The following is a 20,062-nucleotide window of genomic DNA, read 5'->3' as shown; positions in this document are numbered from 1 at the left end:
ACTCCTTTTCTTCCCTACAGTTCAAAACACGGAAACTCTAATCTTTATGGATATGTTAGAAAACAAAGTGGTCTTTAAGATTACAATTGTTTTGGCTGTCTGAAATGTTCTGATGTACACGTTCAGACAGCTTGATTTTTTTTCTTGGGCCTGAAACGATGTCAGGGTCAGTTTATTCAATTTTGTGGCCAAAGTGACCAGCATGGACTTACTGGGCTGAAGGGCCTGTAACTGCTGTGTTGGTCTATGACTCTGTTGCAGAAATACAATCAGCCTCTTCATCCTCATGTCAACAATGTAAATTCCACATCTTTGTTGTATATGATGATTCCATTCCCATCCATGCACCTTTAGAAATTATGATGTATTATTCTGAGGAAAACTGGGGCTGCTTTCTCCTGGAATGCGCATGATGATCCCTTCTCAGGAAATGTTCTACAATGGGACTGTCACAGTCCTCCAGAAGGAGCCAGATATTTTTATAAACTAACAACTGGTTTACCATCTTCCAGCATGGAATCCTTCCCAAAAGACTACATGGCAAGCTCCCCAGGCATGAATTCCTGCTTTCTGCATATCCCTTCACTAATCAGATGATAAATCCCCTGGGAATCAACCATCTTTACCCTTGGCACAGATTCAGTAAGCAATCCACCAAGAAGCCAACATCCATCGTCAAAAATCTCCACCATCTCTTCACACCTACCAGCGGACAGGAAATTCAAGAACAGCTACTTCCCCTCAACCATTCAGTTCCTGAAGCAGCCTGCACAATCCTACTCACTGCAGCTTAACAACACTCTAACTACTCTGATCACTTTGCATGAATTGTGGTCTTTTTTTGTAAACATTGAGTACAATTTATGTTTAATTTATGTTTCCATCATGAATGCTGATTATTTTCATACTAAATGCCTGTGATGCTGCTGTTAGTAAGTTTTTCATTGTACCTGTACACTCACGTACTTTCACACATAATAAACTCGACATTGACTTTGATCTAATGGGAACCCATCATTCCCAGGGTCTGGTTGCTGCACACTCCACTACTGACCCCTCAGCACCCTCACTACCCATGAGCCCTCAGTCTCGGTCCATCACACTACCCCACCCAGGCTCCAATTGCCATCAGCACAAACACTACCATCACCTCACTCCCCTCCTCAAAATACAGAATTCAGCCTCCTCCACAACTCACTCCTGTTCCTACCACCTGGGCTGCGATTTTCCACAAAGCAACCACCCCGTAGCCCAGTGACAGATATCTAGCATCCCAGTATGGCATCAGGCAAAGTGATTACCAACCAAAGAGAAAGGAGACAGACAGAAATTGCTGGAAAATCTCAGCAAACCAGACATCTGTGGAGAAAAAAGAAAGCCAATATTTCAAGCTTGTGGCCCTTCCAAAAATTTTCTGCTTCAGATTTCCAACATCTACAATTTGTTTTTTTTTTTAACTTTCAATTAGTTGTCTACAGAGAACTTCTACTTGCTTGATTATTTAATTGGAACTTGCTCCAGTTGTGACTCCATGATTCAAAGACAGAGCATTATTTTTACCCAGAGTTTTGTCATATCATAATTTCAGCACAATATTTAATCCTTACTAAATGAATATTATAGTTGCAACGGTTTAATTATTTGTTTCACTAATTTTGTATTTCATAGCTGTGGGAAGTTACCATTAATATAGCTTGAACCCAGTATTCAGCAAAAAAGCCAACTGGTGCAGACACAAATGACTGCAGATGCTGGATTCTGCAGTGAAAAACAAGCTGATGGTGAACCTCAGCAATTGAACAGCGTCTGTGGCTGGAAAAACATTGTCCATGTTTTAGGTCAAGACTCTACATTAGGACTGTAAATTCAGTATCTGTCCCAATACAGGACCTTGACTTGAAATGTGAACAATTCTTCCACCCCACACTCGCACCCCACCCAGACAGATGCTGCTTGACCCACTACGGCCCTCCAGCAGTCACTCCCAAGCATTGCAGTGTAGTGGTTCAAAGGGGAGAATTTGGATGTTTATAGTCTCTGGTGGAAGATGATACTAGATTATAAAATAGACAGAGCTTTGAAATCACAGCAATAAATAAAATAGATGCTGTTAAACACCAGCAAGACATGGACTTGTTGAGAGCTGAAGGAATTCTGATTTACTTCTAAATTCAATCTCTAACACGAATGATATTTAAAACATCCTGTGTACTCACAGATAAGAAACATTGGATTAGGATTTATGATGAAATCTGGAAAGTACAACCACTTAATAAAGTTCGAATTAATGTTGGCACTAGCAAATCTCCATGGATACTCTGAAACACAAAAGCAATACAGTTAAATGCATCATTTGGTATTTAGGGATTGAAGTGGATTTGTCTATATTTCATTTTGGAATGCTTTGCTGTCACTAAGATCAAGAACAAGAATGTAGACCAACTAAAAACACATCTTGCTATTTCAGCTGTGAATGGCTTGCGAGCTGTACATTGTTCTCCTGCCCAGGTTATGTTATTCCAACTAAGACTATTCCATGAAAAAAATGTTTCTCTCTTAACTGACTAGATGGCTGTAATATTTGCTTCTTCCCTTGATGCCATCAGCAATTGTTGGAAGAGAATTAGTTGTACGTATATTTGTCAGAAGTGTATAACTCCATCATCTTCAGAGCTATAAAGAGATATTAACAACATTAACCTGTGAAGCATGCTTAGCTGTGCTAAGAGAGGTGAGATCAATGTGTGTGCGGTAAACCTTCCCTGGCAGTTAAAACATTTTGATTGCTTCTATTCCCCTCCTCTACAGGGTTAAGCCTCCACTCCCTGGTGGCCCTCTACAACAAACTTGCTCAGTTGCTGAATTGTGAGAAAATTGGTCTCATAAAATAAAGTTTGCATGTTTGAATCTTGTTGGGACCTTGCCTCAGTATTTGTTTGAGTACACTATTTCTTGGTTGAAAACCCAAGTATGCCAACACGTTTGTACATTTGTCTCAGTAGAAAAATAAGAACATTATGATTTATGCCAAACTTCCATGGAAATAGGGAGAGTAACTTTCATTGAATAATAACTCTTGATTATGGTCTTAAATTGATATTTGTTGAAGTGGGTTGCTTCATAATTTATTTAAATGAAAGAAAAATCAGACCTCTACTATCTAATGTCTTAAATTTAACAATAATTTATAAAAATGACTTAGATTTATATTCTGCTTTCTAGACCTCAGGACATTCCAATCTGCTCTACAGCCAACAAGTGCTTTGGAAATATAGTCACCAGAATAATGGGTGAAACGAGCCAATCAATGTTTTGCTAAACTTAGAGCAAGTTGATAATGGTCAAGTTAACTGTTTGAAGTCTTGTTTTGGAGATGGATTGGATTTCACGGTGAACTTGCACAACTCTTTCTTAAAGCTGTACCATGAAGCCCTTTATCAAGTGGAATATTAATTTTTTCAGGTAATGATTACGATCAATTCAGAAGATCACGACTTGTACCTTTGCAAGCAGCGGGTGGGATGCCAATGCAGAGCAGGTACTGGAAGGTCAGGATGCACGCCAGGAAGCAGCAGTATTTCGGCCAGATCTCAGCAATGGCTTTCCTGCGACGTCGGTAGAGTAATGCAAATAGCCAAAAGGCATGAAGCATGGCATACAGATCCATCCGTTGGCCAATCACATTGACTGTCATGAGGAAACATATCTGTGGACAAAGTGAAAGTGAAGCAGGAATGGTGTCAGTTGTGAAGGTGCATCTTTAGACTAAAGTGTCAGGCTGGGAAAAAGCTGTTTAGAAGTAGCCAGATCCAGAAGGAATAATTGTCCTAGCAATAGCTGGGTTGATATAAAGAGTCAGATTGGTTACCCGGAGGAGAAAGCTGGGTATCTTAGCAACAAAAAGGATATGGGGACACAAGAGATGGCAGACGCTGGAATCCAGAGCAATGCACAAGATTCTGGAGGAACAACAGATCAGGCAGTATCTATGGACGGAAATGGACAGTGCATGGTTTGGGTCAAGATCCTTCATGGGGCATTGGAATGGTGCTGTGAATGATCTCACCAAAGGTGCATCAGTGATCAGAGCAGGGGCAGTGATTGGAGACAAACAAAATTTATGACTGGGAGCTGAAAGATAAGATCTTCTCAATCGTTATTTGTAAAGGGTTCATCCAAAATAGATGGCAGTTACGGGGCAAGGGAGAAGTTAAGAGAGGTGGAGACTTGGTCAAGATGAATGCTATCAGATAGTGGCTGATGTCATCTGCTTTGCATTATGCCACTGCAAAATTGGTGAGATTCAGAAATCTGACAATTCTTATGCTTAACTGACTCTTCTCCACACAAGTTATTTCTGCACCTGAATTTCAATTTATGGAAGCTTTCTCTCTACAGCTGAGAGAATGGAGGGTTCTGACCTGAAACATCAACAGTTCTTTTCCTTCTGCAGATGGTGCTCAACCCAACGGGTTGTTTGTTTCTCCACTGGTGCTGCCTTATCTTTTATCAGCAAAACTAAATTCTTCTTTTTTCATTTCACATATAGTTTCTTAAATTTGGTGTCCTGCAACATTTAGTTCTCAACTTTGGTCACATTTTAACCATGTTTACACAATGCCTATTAAATCAAACCCACTTATCTCCATCTTCATTTAAGAAAAAATTATTTAGACATTGCCTTGCATGATCTCAGCACTTTCCAAACATGCTACAGTTAATGAAGCATTTTTGACGAGAGCTCATTGCTGTAATTGAGTCACTGCTCAGGAAGCCAATATAAACAGCAAAGCAATAATGATCAACTCTCTTTTTAAGTGTTGGTTGGGGATGGCTGTTAGATAGGATTCCTGGGTTAATTTATACTCCTCTTCTTCAAGTCAATGAAGGAATGTCTTGCATCCAATTAAGGAAGCGAACAGGACTTCAGTTCAATGCTGATGTGAAAGATACAACTCCCGACAGTGCAGCATTCCACTGAAGTATTACCCTTGACTGCTGTGCTCACTCCACAAACTTCTGAAGCAAGGGTGTCACAGGCTTTACAAAATATACAATGGACACTTATTGAGATACACACTCTCATTGCAAATGTGTTTGAGAAGAAAATTCACTTCACACATTCCCACTTACATTATCTGTACTACCATCCCTAACTAACCTCATTCACTACCGTTACTTACTGTTCTCTTTTACTACTCACCCAGACACAAACTCTCTCTTTTTATAAGCTGTGAGAGTCTTTGAATCATACAGCATGGAAATAGAATCTTCAGCCCAACTGTTCTATGCGGGCCAAGATTCTATCTAAGCTCATCCCATTTAGCCTGCATTTTCGCCATATCCCTTTAAACCTTTCTTATCCTTGTACTTGTCCAAGTAGCTGTTAATTGTTAATGTGACTGCCTCAACAACTTCTTCTGGCAGCTCATTCGATACACTGACCCCTCTCTGGATGAAAAGGTTTCCCCCTCAGGTTCCTCTCACTTTAACCCTACTCCCTCTAATTATTGATTCTCCAACCCTGGGAAAAAGATTGCACACTGTCTCTACCTATGGCCCTCATATTTTTATATATCTCTACAAGATCACCTTACATAGATCTGTTGCTTCTCTCTACTCCCATTCTTTCTCATGTTTCACTTTTTTCCTCTTTGCTATTGTGTTTCCTTGAAGAGTCATGTTAACTAAAACAGAGAGAAGGATGAACAAGCAAGGCCAGGGAGCATGCTGCCTGACTTTCTTAGTTTCTCCAGCATTTTGTGTGTATTGCTTTGATTTTCTGCAGATTTTTTCTTGTCAAGAATGCATAAAAGCATCTACACAAACACTTAAATTGCCAGTGTATGAAAAGCTACCAATAAAGTACTTGGCGGTTGACATGGATGTCGTGTGTGAAGGGGCTTGGTTCTGTGCTCTATAACACTATGACAAGATTGGTTTTGTAAATGATATACCTCCAACCCAAACTTGTAGTAGAAGTAGTTGATAAAATACTTGGCACAGTCAACCAGTCCATTGTCCAGATGTTGTCTTGTGATGTCATGAAAGATCGTTTTTGTTACTGGAGGTGGAAGATTATTGCGAAGTCTAAAATATTCCTGATGGCGATAGACCGTCACTTCGAATGCTAAAACAGCGAGAATCAACAGGTTGTTCTGGAATAGAACGAAAAGCAAACATTTTGATTGGTTAATCTGAAACTCTGAAGATATAATATCGTTTTATTTGCCAACCTTTAACTTAACAGGTATTCCAACAGGTAGAAGGTTATTTTTCTTAGGATGGTAACTAACTTAGAAATGCAAACAATTGCTGTACAACAGCTAACGGATTTCATGCAAAAACAATGTTTGATTGGCATGTTTGGTTGAGCAAGAAATGGAGGCCAGAAATGTGCCAGTTGACCTTCAAAATAAATTTCAACTGTTAGGCAGAATCAGTGCAAAGCTAAGAGTAAACCTTCTGATAATAGGAATGTCCAGGGAAATGGCTCAGTGTAGGGAAGTGGACTTGAGTAAAAGAGCCATAATCTTATTGAATGTGGGACTGCTGACACTCCTCCTTTCAACACACGTTCTAGTGAAGAGACAAGGATCTGAAATGTCAAATGAGATTCTCTACACATTTGCTTAGTATTTTCAGCATTCCCTGATTTCATTACTTGGGCACATGCCTGCGTTTTGCTTTCAACATCTGGAGGTGCACTTTAAGCTGCATTCTCTTGGAAGTAAGTTCTCTTGGTAGCTTTTTCCCCCCCAAATAGTTACACCAAGACATGGATGCAGGCATAGACACCAAGTCAAGAAAGAAAAAGTTGGGGAAACGGGGACAAGGCTCTCTCCTCTATAATTACTAAGCATGTTAAAGAGATAGATGGACAATTTCAACATATCTCTCCAAAGTTAAACTTATATTCCTGAATGCTGACCTATGTAAATGCATGGAAAACCAAAATAATAATAAAAGAGATTACATATAATAGTACACACAACCGAACACTCTCCTTTGGTGGATAGCTGTGAACATTTGACATATATATTTTAATTCCAAAGTAATAATGGTTTTTAATTCCATCTTAAGTCTAACAAGAAGTTTTATTTCCAATGTGCTTGCAGATGGATGATCAGACTAAAAGGTGACATTGATTTAAATAAAAACATAGCAGGACAAAGTGTTCTTTATCTAATTGTGTTTTTGTGTGCTGTACTGTATCTGGAGTAACAATTATTTTGTTCTCCTTCACACTTTTGTACTGGAAATGACACTAAACATGCCTGACCCTTGAAGATGGGCAATGCCAACACAGTGATGGGTAATGTTATGGTGGTGACCTTTGCGGGAGAATGGATGCTGAATCCAGTGCCCAGAGAAGGTTTAGAAAATGTTTGAATGTATTTAAAACTGCACCAGGAAAGAACAGCATTGCATGGATTAAAGTGCTAATTAACTGGAAGAAATTATGGTTCATCTAGTAACATCTATTAACTTTCCCAATTAACATCACGGAAAAGTCTTATGAATGGTGCCATACTTGAACACTGCAGTGAGGTTTCCTTACATTTACTTTATATCAGCTGTGCAAACAGATAACACGACTTAAGAGGCAGTTTTAATATAAAATGAGCAAATGGCTATTAAGTATGCAAGGAATGTATACACCAAACTGAATTCGTTGGTCAATAAAATAACTTGGGTGTTTTGAAGATGTGAGATACACATCCTTCCGCTTCTCTTCCAAGTAGTGATGTGGGACATTGATCGTGTGGATAGCCAGAGGCTTTTTCTCAGGGCTTAAATACCTAACACCAGGGAGCATAGTTTTAAAGTGCTTGGAAGTAGGTACAAAGGGGAACTCAGAGGTAAATTTTTCCACACAGAGAGTGGGGGGTGCATGGAATGCACTGCCAGTGAAGGTGGTGCAGGCGGATATGACAGGGTCTTTTAAGAGACTCTTAGATAGGTACATGGAGCTTAGAAAAATAGAGGGTTATGCAGTAGGGAAATTCTAGGCAGCTTCTAGAGTAGGTTACATCGTCAGCACAACATTGTGGGCTGAAAGGTCTGTAATGTACTGTAGATTTTCTATGTTCTATGTATAGTACCTCATCATCTCATCATCCCAGAATATTTTCTAATCACTCTGGCAACTGTTTCTCGAGAGAAACAGTGATTTTTTAAATTTGTATTTTCATAAGGACAAATTGCTTCCTCAAATGATGCTTTGTTATTTCATCAACATGCAGCTTCTGCAGCAGGATTTGGTGTAACCTAATCAATCGGGAAACGTGAGTAGTCTGAAGCAAGATCTGTCCTCTGGAATCTCTCGTCTGTGCTTTTATCAAACCTTATGACCGAGTTCCATTTGTCTGATTTTAGAGATTGAGGTTCATCTGAGATCCCATTCAAAAGAAAGATTCCACTCCAAAACTCTAAATTTCAGAGTATCAGAGTATCTCAGAACTACAAAAGGGAAACAATCATAGCAGTGCCCATGAAGAGCAGGGTGAACGGCCTCAATGATTATTGCCCAGTGGTACTCATAAGCCAGAACCTACACCTGCTACAATTTCCAAATCGCCACAACAGGTCTACGACGGGTGCAATCTCACTAGCTTGCCACTGGGCCTTGGATCACCTGGACAATAAGTAATGCCTACGTCAGGTTGCTGTTCATTGATAACAGCTCAGTGTTCAACACAATACTCAGTTCTAATGAACAAGCTCCAAAACCTGGGCCTCTGGATCTCCCTCTGCAACTGGATCCTTGACTTCCTTACTGAGAGGCAACAGTCTGTGCAGAACAGAGATAATATCTCCTGCTTGTTGACAATCAATATTGGCACACCTCAAGGATGTGTGCTTAGTCCACTGCTCTATTCTCTCTACATCCACGACTCTGTAATTAAGCACAGCTCAAATGTCATCCATAGATTTACTGACGATGCAACTACTGTTGGCAGAATTTGAAATGGTGACAAGGTGGTGTACAGGAGTGAGGTAAATCAGCTGGTTGATTGGTGTCTCAACATCAATCTTGCACTCAGCATCAGTATGGTCAGGGAATTGACTGTGGACTTCAGGAGGGGGAAATTGAGGGAACACATACCAGGACTCATTGAGGGACCAGCAGTGGAAAGGGTGAGCAGTTTCAAGTTCCTGGGTGTCAACATCTGTGAAGATCTACCCTGGGCCCAACATATTGATGCACAAGAGTGGCTATATTTCATTAAGAGTTTGAGGAGATCTGGTATGTCAGCAAAGGCACTCGCAAATTTCTAGTGTTGCACCGTGGAGAGCTTTCTAACTGGTTGCATCACCGCCTAGTACGGAGGGGTCACTGCATGCAAAAAGACGCAGAAAGTTCTAAACTCAGCCAGCTCCATCATGGGCACTAGCCTCCCACACCTTCAAAGGGCGATATCTCAAAAAGCGGCAGCCATCATTCAGGTCCCTCATCACCCAGGACACGCCGTCTTCTCAATGATACCGTCAAGGTGGCGGTACAGGAGCCTGAAAACACATACTCAGTGTTTCAGGAACAGCTTCTTCCCCTCCACCATCAGATTTCTGAATGGACAATGAATCCATAAACATTACCTCACTATTTTCCCTCTCTTTTTGCAGTACTTAATTTATTTTTTACATATGCTTCTTATTGTAATTTATAGCTTTTATTATGCATTGCAATGTACTGCTGCCGCAAAAAAATTAATTTCCTGACGAATGCTGGTGATATTAAAGCTGATTCTGATTTTTTTACTATAAAGTGGATGGAAAGTAATTGACACTACTGAACTTTAGAACAATCTGATAACGTTTGTGTAGCTTTCCATTACCAGTGACTGACATGCTTTCCATATTTTCCTTCAAAATCCGATTCATTAATCAAAAATCTGTAGCTGCCATGGTGAGATTTGAATTCAGGTCCAGCTGTATTGTTAGTTCAGATCTCCTGATTGTTTATCTGGTATTTTAACTGGTTGGACCAGCTCCCCTTCTTTCAGTAGATGTTAATTGATGTAGACACTCCAGAGACAACTAATTGTTTCAATGAAGGCAATGCTTTGCATAAAACAATACTGAAAGGTGTGGAAATGATGGTATTCTCATCTGACATTCATTCCTTGCTCACTTGCACAATAGTGTGCTTTCTGGAAAAATTGCTGGGATCAATAGGAATTCTGTAAGAGGAACTCAGCAGATCAGGCAGCATCCATGGAAATGAACAAATGGTCAACATTTTGGGCCGAGATCCTTCTTCAAGACTGGAAAGGAAGTTGGGGGGGGGGAGACAGAAGAGTGAAAAAGGTGGGTGGAGAGGAAGGATAGCTAGAAGGTGATAGGTAAAGCTTGGTGGGTGGGAAAGGAAAGGGCTGGAGATGAAGGAATCTGATAGGAGGAGAGAAAGGACTATAGGACAAAGGGAAGGAGGAGGGGACCCAGAAGGAGGTGATAGGCATGCTAGAAGAGGTAAGAGGCCAGAGTAGAGTGATTCTTTTTTAACAGAAGGAGAAATCAGTTTTCATGACATCAGGTTGGAGGCTACCCCGATGGAATATAAGGTGCTGCTCCTACACCTTGAGGGTGGTCTCATTGTGGCAGAAGAGGAGACCATGGACTAACATGTCGAAAAGGGAATAGGAATTGGAGTAAAAATGCTGGGCTGCCGGGACGTTCTGCTTTTGGTGGATGGAGCAGAAATGCTTGACGAAGCCATCTCCCAATTTATGACGGGTCTCTCCAAGAGGAGGTCACATCGGGAACACTGGATACAAGAGAATACCTCAGCAGATTCACAGCTGAAGTGTTGCCTCAGCTGGAAGGATCGTCTTGGGCCCTGAATGGAAATGGTGAATGGGCAGGTGCAGTACTTCGGGTACTTGCAGGGGTAATTGTCAGGAAGGGGTTTAGATGGGAGGGATGAATGGAAAAGGGAATTATGATCCCCATGGATAGCAGAGAGTGGTGGGGGGAGATAAAGAAGTGTTTAGTGGCAGGATCACTTTAGAGGTGGTTGAACTTGCAGAGAATGAATGGTTGAAGTTGCAGAGATGGTTGAAGGATGCAGAGGCTTCTGGGCTGGTAGGTAATGACAAGAATAACTCTAATACTGTAAGGTAGTGGGAAGATGGGATGAGCGAGAATGACTGGAAATGGAGGAGATGCGGGTTAGATGGTGGATGAAGGGAAATATCTTTCTTTGAAGAAGGAGAACATCTCTGATGCTCTGGAAAGAAAAGCCTTATCCCGGGAACAGATATGGTGAAGACGAAGGAACTGAGAAAAAAGAATAGCATTTTTATAGGAGATAAGGTGGGAAAAGGTATGGTCAAGAAAGCCTTGGAAATCGGTAGGTTTATAAAAGATGCTGGCTGACAGTTTGTCTCCAGGATGGAGTCAGAGAAATCTAGAAAGGGGAGGAAGGTGTCAGAAATGGATCACGTGAATTTAAGGACAAGAAGGAAGTTAGAGGCAAAGCTGATGAAATTGAAGAGCTCAGTATGGGTGCATGAAGCAGCACTAATGCAGTCGTCAATGCAGCAGAGAAAGAATTGGGGAGCATTACTGGGAAGACATGGAACATAGTCTGTTCTACATAGCTATCAAAAAGGCAGGCATAGCAAGGGTGGCTACCCCATGAAGCTGGAGAAAGTGAGAGGAGGCAAAGGAGAAATTGTTGAGGGTGAGGGCCAGTTCTGTCAGACGGAGATGTGTGGTGGTGGAGGGGATCTGGTTGGATCTTTTACTGAGAAAGAAGTGGAGATATTTAAGGCCTCCTTGTTGGGGGATCGAAATGTATAGGGACTGGAAATCCATAGTGAAAATGAAGGAGTCAGGGCCAGGGAACTGAAAGTTAGTGAGGAGACTGAGGGCATGAAAAGTGTCGTGGATGAAGATGGGAAGGGACTGAACCAATGGGGATAGAATGGAGTCAAGGTATGAGAACATAAGTTCACTAGGATAGGAGAAGGCAGAAACAATGGGCCTACCTGAACATATCTGGAATACTCAGAATATAATCTGTAATATATTCATACCTTAAGGTACACTAGAAGAGGAGAAGACTTCTTGAGCCCAATCCAATTTGCGGGATCCACAGGGCTAGAGTAGAGAATGGAACTGTTCAATCTCTCAGCGCTCTCTACATTGGTCTCATTGAGTTGAGGCTGTGGAATTAAACATTCAAATATATTTATATAAAGATTTAAATAATGCACAATGCTAAATGCATTTTACATTCATTAAGCTAATGTCTGAAAGCACAAACCACCAGAGTAAAGACGAGCTTCTACCCCACGTTCTGACTCTCGATGGACCTCTCATAGACTAAAATATTCCAATGCACTGTGTCGTAGCCCTTGCACCCTATTTGTCGATCCTGTGCTGCACAATCTCTGTAATTTCAACACTATATTGTTTTATTTCTCACTACCAGCATGTAATTATGCATGGTATTATCTGTCTGGGTGACATATAAAGTAAAGCTCTTCAGTCCCTGGAACAATGATACACCAATGTCAAATATTTTCCCTTCAAGCAGAGTGAAGCCATCGGTTCATATTTATTTCAAGACTATTAATTGTCATCAGATGAAAAAATAAGAGAAAAGCATTAGATGAAATATCAAAAAATGTAGAAAATATCAAGTTGTATATTTCAAAAATTTAAATCTCATGGTATTAGAAAAATATAATGACTAATACATCATGCTCTGTGCTGATATTAAACTATATTACAAATAGCAGTTAAAATATCTTAACAAGAATGAAATGAACTTACAATATTCCACATAACACAGCAAAAGCTATTTGGGGAAAACAAACTTGTTTTCAATAAGGGAGGTTGAATCCACACGTTACCAAATTAAATCTAGACAAGTCAGGATAAAACACATACAACTAAATTTGTAATGATCAGTCTGAGTGCATTTTTTTTCTTTATTTGCTTATGATTTTCTAGCTTTGCTAATCAGGAATCCATTCTCCATTCCTAAATTCTGAACCAACAAACCATTAAAAGCTCATTCATTATGCCTCTAATCTGGATTTCCTCATGATACTGAAGGAGATAAGAGAAGAGGTTGCTAGGGCCTTGAATGGGGTTTTTGTATCCTCTTTAGCCACAGACAAGATCCCAGAACACTAGAATAGTCAATATTTTTCCTTTGTTTAAGAATGACAACAGGGAGAAAGGAAGAAATTAGAGGCTGATAGAGAAATTACTGGAGAAGATTCTTATGTACAATTAGTAAACCATGGACTTATTAGGAAAAGTCAGCATGGCTTTGTACAGGGGAGGGGACGTTGCCTACATACATGGACATTAGTAACACATTTGATAAGGTCCCTTGAGATACGCTGGTCCAGAAGAATGCCACCTAGGATCTATGGCAAGCTGATAAGTTGAATACAAAATTGGCTTAGACATAGAACTTATAAGGTAGTGGTGGAGGGGTGTTCCTCTGACTTGAGGTCTGTAACTAGTGGTGTTCCGCAATGATATGAAAATGCAGGTGGTCTCATCAATAGATTTACAGATGACACAAAAATTGGTACAGTTGTTGGATAGTGAGGACAATTGTCAAAGGGTAATGAGGATATATATGGCAGATGGAGTCTAACCTGGACAAGTGTGGAGTGTTGTATTTTGAGAGATCAATACAAAAGCATACAGACTATGGCAGGACCCTTAGGAGCATTGATATACAGAAGGATCTAGAACTCACTGAAAGTGGCCACACTAGAGGATAGAGTGGCAAAGAAGGCATATGCATACTTGCCTTCATCAGTTGGTGTTTTGGGTATAAGCCACACCACAGGAAGGGTGTGAAAGATTTGGAGAGGGTGAGGAAGAGGTTCAGCAGAAGCTGATTGGATTGGAGAATACAGGCTATAAGGAGATATTAGACAAACTTGGAGCATCAGAGGCTGATAGAAGCATATAAAATCATGAGAGACATAGACAGTGTAGATAGTCAGAGTCTTTTTCCCTAGAGTGGAAATGTCAAATACTGGAGGACATAGATTCAAGGTGAGAGGCAGCAAGTTTAAAGGAGATGTACAAGGCAAGCTTTTCTCCCCCACAGCTTGGTGGTTGATTAAATAGACTGCCAAGGTAGGTAGTAGAAATAGATACAATATCAAAGTTTAAGAGGAATTTACAGAGAAGCCTGTGAAGGAATAGAAGAAAATAGACTATGTGCAGACAGATGGAATTAATTAGATTCATATGACCCGTGAAGACATGGTGGGCCATAGTCCTTTTCTTGTTCTCTACTGTTCGATTTTCTGTACGTGCCACACATTAATATTACACCAGAGATGCCTCTTCTCACTGGCTATATCAGTTATGCCAGGCAGCTGAGTGCCTATTGATATGCAAATATCCAGTGTGGGGTTGAACTGAATGAGGATACTCGGCATCTGAATATTTTGTTATTATAGTTTGCAGTGCATCTTATCAATAATCATTTAAATGTCCCAACTAAGTTAAAATAACCCTGGGATCATTGGATTTCTTGCAATGTGAAACTAGGAAGATTTGAAATTACCATTTTTTGCTGCATTAGAAAAAAATAAGGAATATAAAAGTGTTTTTTTATAGTTTTTGATAAAATAGCATAATCAATTTATGATTGAATTAACTGAACCCAGGAGAGAGATGATGGGGGATTTGTAAAGTTTATTCAGGCATGCATTGCTTCATTATCAGTACAAAGTCCATTGCAATTTCTAAGGAAAGAGTTGTTAAACATCTAATGCAAAGGAAGATCCTATTATATCAGGAGATGGAAGGATTAGGAGTTCAGATTTGGATATTTCTTCATTAAGAGTTGGTGTACAAGCATAACACAAATGATTTCCTTCTGTGTGGTCAACTTCATTATTCTAATTGCATCAGGGAAACTATTTTCTTGGGAGTCAGATTGGAGATACACTCAGCCACTTTATTAGATACACCCGTACACCAGTTTGTTAATACAAATATTGAATCAGTCATTCATGTGGCAGTAACTCAATACATAAAAGCATGCAAGCTTATCAAGACCTTTAGCACGGCAGTGATGCAACAGTGTGGATGCCAGCTGCCGTAAAAACTCAAGGAAGAAGAAGACCAAATATCATAATGGGGAAGAAATATTATTTAAGTGACTTTGACCATGATCTCCTGCTGATACTGGGATCTCCTGAAATTTACAGAAAATGGTACACAGAAAAAACATCCAGTGAGCAGCAGTTCTGTGGGTGAAAACACCTTGTTAATGAGAGAGGCCAGCGAAGAATGGCCAGACTGGTTCACGCTGACAGTAACTCAAACAGCCATGCATTACAACAGTGGTGTGCAGAAGAGCATTTCTGAATGCACAACACGTTGAACCTTGAAGAGGATGGGCTACAGCAGCAATAGCCCACAAACTTACCCTCAGTGGTCACTTTAATGGGTACAGGAGGTGCCTGATAAAGTGGCAAAGTGGCCACTGAGTGTATAAGCCATGATCCAGTAATCATGGTGTCAGGAACTCTGCTGGATCAGATGGGCATTTCCTGTCACCTGTGTTCTACCGAAGCAAAGCTTGTGAAAACCAGCCAGGGTTTATCATTATTGTGAGAGTACTACCTCTGGCGACCCTAGTACCTTGCCCTTACTGTTCGCAAATGTGGCCACTTATTCTTTCCTTAAAAGTGTAACTTTAAAGACAGTTTATTTCAGGAAGGAAAGGTCAGTAGTGGTGCATTCAGCCACAGCAGGTATAATATATTATTTACTTTAAATTAAAATGATGTATGGAATGAACTTTAAATAACATACTTACAATTGTACAGTTTGAAGAGTAGCTTAAAGGTTGAACAGATGATAATTGATATAACATTTTACAAACAATGATTATGCAGGTCATGACTGTGCAGATGCTCGATGCCAGAGGACGTAATTTTACATAAGGCAAAGCAAAGGCCCACGAGATTAAGAAGACATAATTCAGCAGGGAAACCTGTAGGAGTACAGTCTGATCAGTCTTCCACACTTCAACATGCAGATCATACACCAGGATACATAAACAAACAATATGCTATCTTTCTTAAAAAAGATGACACAGTTTGACTTACCTGAGACAGTGTAGGGAATCTAAATCGGAGAGAATTCAATTGATAGCATTTGTTGTTGGTAAGACTGCAGGCATTCACTGTTATGTGCATGTGACTGGTACACCAACTTAGGGAAAGGTTGAATAGGTCAGAACTTTATTCTTTGGAGTGCAGGAGAATGAGGGGAGATTTCATAGAGGCTTTCAAAATTATGAGGTGCATAGATAGGGTGAATGTATGCATGCTATTTCCCCTCTGAGTAAGACGAGAACTAGAAATCATATTTAGGATGAAAGGTGAAATATTTAGGAGGAATCTGAAGGGAAACTTTTCAGTCAGATTAGTGCGAGTGTGGAATGAACCACCAGTGAAAGTGGTAGATATGGTTTCAATTGCAACATTTAAGAGAAGTTTTGATAGATACATGGATGGGATGGGTTTGGAGGGCTTTGGTCTGGGGGTCGCTAGATAAAAATAGGCAGAAGATAAGGCTGGCATGATCTGAATGGGCTGAAGGGTGATTTTTTGGTGAGTGGTATGTAACAATGATTACAACAATTATATGACACCTTTAACATAGCAACATTTTATCAAGGCAGTTCTCAAGACTCCATCAGGCCTCAAACAGAAAAGATAGCCAGAAAGTTCAGTTTTGAGAAAGCAAATTTGTGTTTGAATTGCCTGCTGTTTCTGAGAAAAGGCATGACACTGTGAGAGCAGAGAAGGGTAATGGATTGGAACCGCTCTTCTGGCATGGTAGAGAAAAGCGAAAGACATGGCAGATATTTCAGACTAGTAAACAGTAGCATGATTCATATTGGGATGACGATATCCAACTCCCCATGCAATGGACATTAAATATTCCAGCTGCACAGTCACAGACATCTAAATTTTACAATTATGAGATTTTAATGCAAAATATATTTGGGATTAATAAAACTGGTCATTTTGTTCTCACACTTACCTCTTTCAATGTAATCCAAATGATGTAAAATGACACAATTTTGATTATGTGAAGTTCCAAAATCCACCAAGCCATTATTTGTAGTTTATGGAACGTCTCCATAAATTTTAGGAACAGCACAGTCAGACGGTCAATCACCAGGTGCCATTTATTTGTCTTTTCTTCTAAGATGGGGAGAAAGGAAATTATTTCAGTATCTAAGTCAGCTATTTCTAAAACAACTCAGGCAGAGACACAGGTGACAGCAAATCTTGGAATCTGGAACAATAAACAAAGTGATGGAGGAACTGAACAGGTCAGGCAGCATCTATGGAGGGAAATGGACAGTTGGCATTTACACCGCAAACCCTTTCAACTGTGATGGTCAGATGGAGAGATTAGGGGTGTGGAAAGAGAAAGGATGCTGGATCAGGTGGACCAAGACAAGAGAAAAAAGAAAACAGGAGAAAAAGGGACAGGTACTGGAAGTTATATGTAGAATTGAATGTCATGCTGCCAGGTTGGAGACTGCCCAGGGAAATGTGAGGCGCTGTTCCTCTCAGTGACCTGTCCTGTCAATTTACTACAATGGAAGTCGCAAAGTTCTGGAATAAGAGTCCTTGAAAAATGAAATTCTTGTGCAAATCTGTGGAGTCTCTGTTGATACTTACCCAGGGAGAGGTCCATAGTTACCTCAGGTGGTGTAAAAGGTAAAGAATAAACACCTTAATTACCCCTGTATTAGACAAATAAACAGTGCCCGTTGATAAAGACAGGACACTCAGCAGATCAGGCAGTATATGTGGAAAAAAGAAATCCCCTGTGTCGATAGGAGAATCAGAGAGGGCTTAACAGTCATCCCAGAGAGAATATGGAATTAAGTGCGGGAATGAGATTGTTTTGGGGACAAGGAAAGATGATAGACTTCCTTTAATGTTGTAGAGAAATATGAGTATGAAATGCTTTCGCATTGACAGCCAAAGATGAATTCTCTACCCTTCCCTCTGCTACCCGTCTCCACTCACTCGGAGGCTCCAACCCCTATCTTTTGTCCACTTCTGCTTCACCCCACCCCTTCTCCTCTTGAAACCCCATCTCCTCTCCCCTCTTACAGTCCCAACTCAAAATGTTGATCTTGTCCATTTCCCTGCACAGATGCTGCCTGACTCACTGTGTGAAGCACCATCAATAACTCACGCTGAGACTTAGGAAACGAGATATCGGCTTTTATTGACTGGAAGAATAAACAACACTACATCCTGGGGAAAATGAGGGAGAGCAGCAGCCCACAGTCGCCTTTATACAGGGGTCTGTGGGAGGAGCCACAGGAGCAGTCAGCAGGGTCTGTGGGAGGAGCCACAGGAGCAGTCAGACAGGTATATCTAGTTCACCACATTCACCCCCCCTTTGTTTTAAAAAAGTCCCCAAGTATATTTACAGGTTAAGTCTATCAGGTGGTCGAATCGTTCGCTGCGATCTACGTAGCTCCGGCTGCAATTGCACAGGAGCCGGAGTTGGTGATGGCACAGGTGCCGGAGGTGGTGTTTGCACCGGAGGCAGAGAGTGGGTTGGTTCTGTCCCAACTGGAGGTGTCAGGGATCCCTCGCGTGTGTGCGAGGTCCCCGGAATAGACGCGTACGAGATGCCCGGTACATGAGCGTCGTGAGGAGTCTGGGTGTGGCACGGTGTGTGTGGTGTCACCTCGGGTACAGGGTGCATAGTTACCGTGGAATGCTCGGGGTAGTGGTCTGCTGCTCCGGCGGGCGCCAGGTCGCGGACAGAGACCGTGTCCTCCCGCCCATCAGGCAAGACCACGTAGGCATACTGGGGATTAGCATGCAGGAGGTGAACCCTCTCGACCAGCGGGGAGTACTTATTACTCCTCGCATGTTTACGTAGCAGCACTGGCCCCGGGGACGTCAGCCAAACTGGTAGGGTGGTCCCAGTGACAGACTTCCTGGGAAAAGAGAATAGGCGTTCGTGAGGGGTGGCATTAGTGGACATACACAACAGGGAGCGGATAGAGTGGAGTGCCTCAGGGAGGACCTCCTGCCATCGGGAGACCGGCAACCCTTTTGACTTAAGGGCTAAAAGTGTGGCCTTCCACACTGTGGCATTATCCCTCTCCACCTGGCCATTCCCCCGGGGATTATAACTCGTGGTTCGACTAGTAGCAATGCCCCTAGCTAGCAAGAACCGGCACAACTCGTCACTCATAAAGGAGGACCCTCTATCACTGTGGACATAGCAGGGATATCCGAACAGAGTGAAGAGCTGGCGCAGGGCTTTTATGACCGACGTGGTAGTAGTGTCGGGGCAGGGAACGGCAAAGGGGAATCGCGAGTACTCGTCAATAATACTGAGAAAATAGACATTGCGGTCGGTGGAGGGAAGGGGGCCCTTAAAGTCAACACTCAGTCGCTCAAAAGGGCGGGTGGCCTTGACAAGCTGCGCAGTGTCAGGACGGTAGAAGTGCGGTTTGCACTCAGCGCAGATCTGGCAGTCCCTGGTCATCGTCCTGATGTCCTCCAGGGAGTACGGCAGGTTCCGGGGCTTTAATGAAATGGTAAAATCGGGTGACCCCCGGATGGCAAAGATGTGCATGGAGGGCGTATAGTTGGTCGAGCTGTGCGCTGGCACACGCTCCCCGGGATAGGGCATCAGAGGGTTCATTGAGCCTGCCAGGCCGGTACAGGATATCATAATTGTAGGTGGAGAGTTCTATTCTCCATCGCAAAATTTTATCATTTTTGATTTTGCCCCGCTGTTGGTTGCTGAACATGAACGCAACCGAGTGCTGGTTGGTCAGCAAGGTGAACCTTTTGCCGGCGAGATAGTGCCTCCAGTGCCTAATAGCTTCCACTATGGCCTGGGCTTCTTTCTCCACCGCGGAGTGCTGAAGTTCAGAGCCTTGAAGGGTACGAGAAAAAAACGCCACTGGTCTGCCTTCCTGATTGAGGGTAGCAGCCAGCGCGACGTCAGAGGCGTCACTCTCTACTTGGAAGGGAATGGTCTCGTCCACCGCATGCAT

General features: G+C 41.7%; 1 protein-coding gene across 10 annotated transcripts in view; it reads right to left on the bottom strand.

The window, feature by feature from the left end:
• piezo2b (piezo-type mechanosensitive ion channel component 2b) overlaps nucleotides 1-20,062 on the bottom strand; it is a 574,856-nt gene that overhangs the window by 102,850 nt on the left and 451,944 nt on the right. For 9 of the 10 annotated variants that reach the window (XM_073047154.1, XM_073047092.1, XM_073047145.1 and 6 more), the window contains 6 exons: nucleotides 17,053-17,216; nucleotides 15,818-15,994; nucleotides 12,042-12,170; nucleotides 5,958-6,158; nucleotides 3,502-3,706; nucleotides 2,217-2,318 (listed from right to left, as the gene is read on the bottom strand). In XM_073047154.1, the coding sequence (XP_072903255.1) occupies nucleotides 2,217-2,318; nucleotides 3,502-3,706; nucleotides 5,958-6,158; nucleotides 12,042-12,170; nucleotides 15,818-15,994; nucleotides 17,053-17,216 (978 nt within the window). The remainder of the gene's footprint in view (nucleotides 1-2,216; nucleotides 2,319-3,501; nucleotides 3,707-5,957; nucleotides 6,159-12,041; nucleotides 12,171-15,817; nucleotides 15,995-17,052; nucleotides 17,217-20,062) is intronic. The other variant, XM_073047101.1, reaches the window with a different exon arrangement.

Source organism: Hemitrygon akajei, chromosome 1 (assembly GCF_048418815.1).
Source record: "Hemitrygon akajei chromosome 1, sHemAka1.3, whole genome shotgun sequence".
Taxonomy (NCBI): Eukaryota; Metazoa; Chordata; class Chondrichthyes; order Myliobatiformes; family Dasyatidae; genus Hemitrygon; species Hemitrygon akajei.
This window is presented reverse-complemented; position numbering and strand designations above follow the sequence as displayed.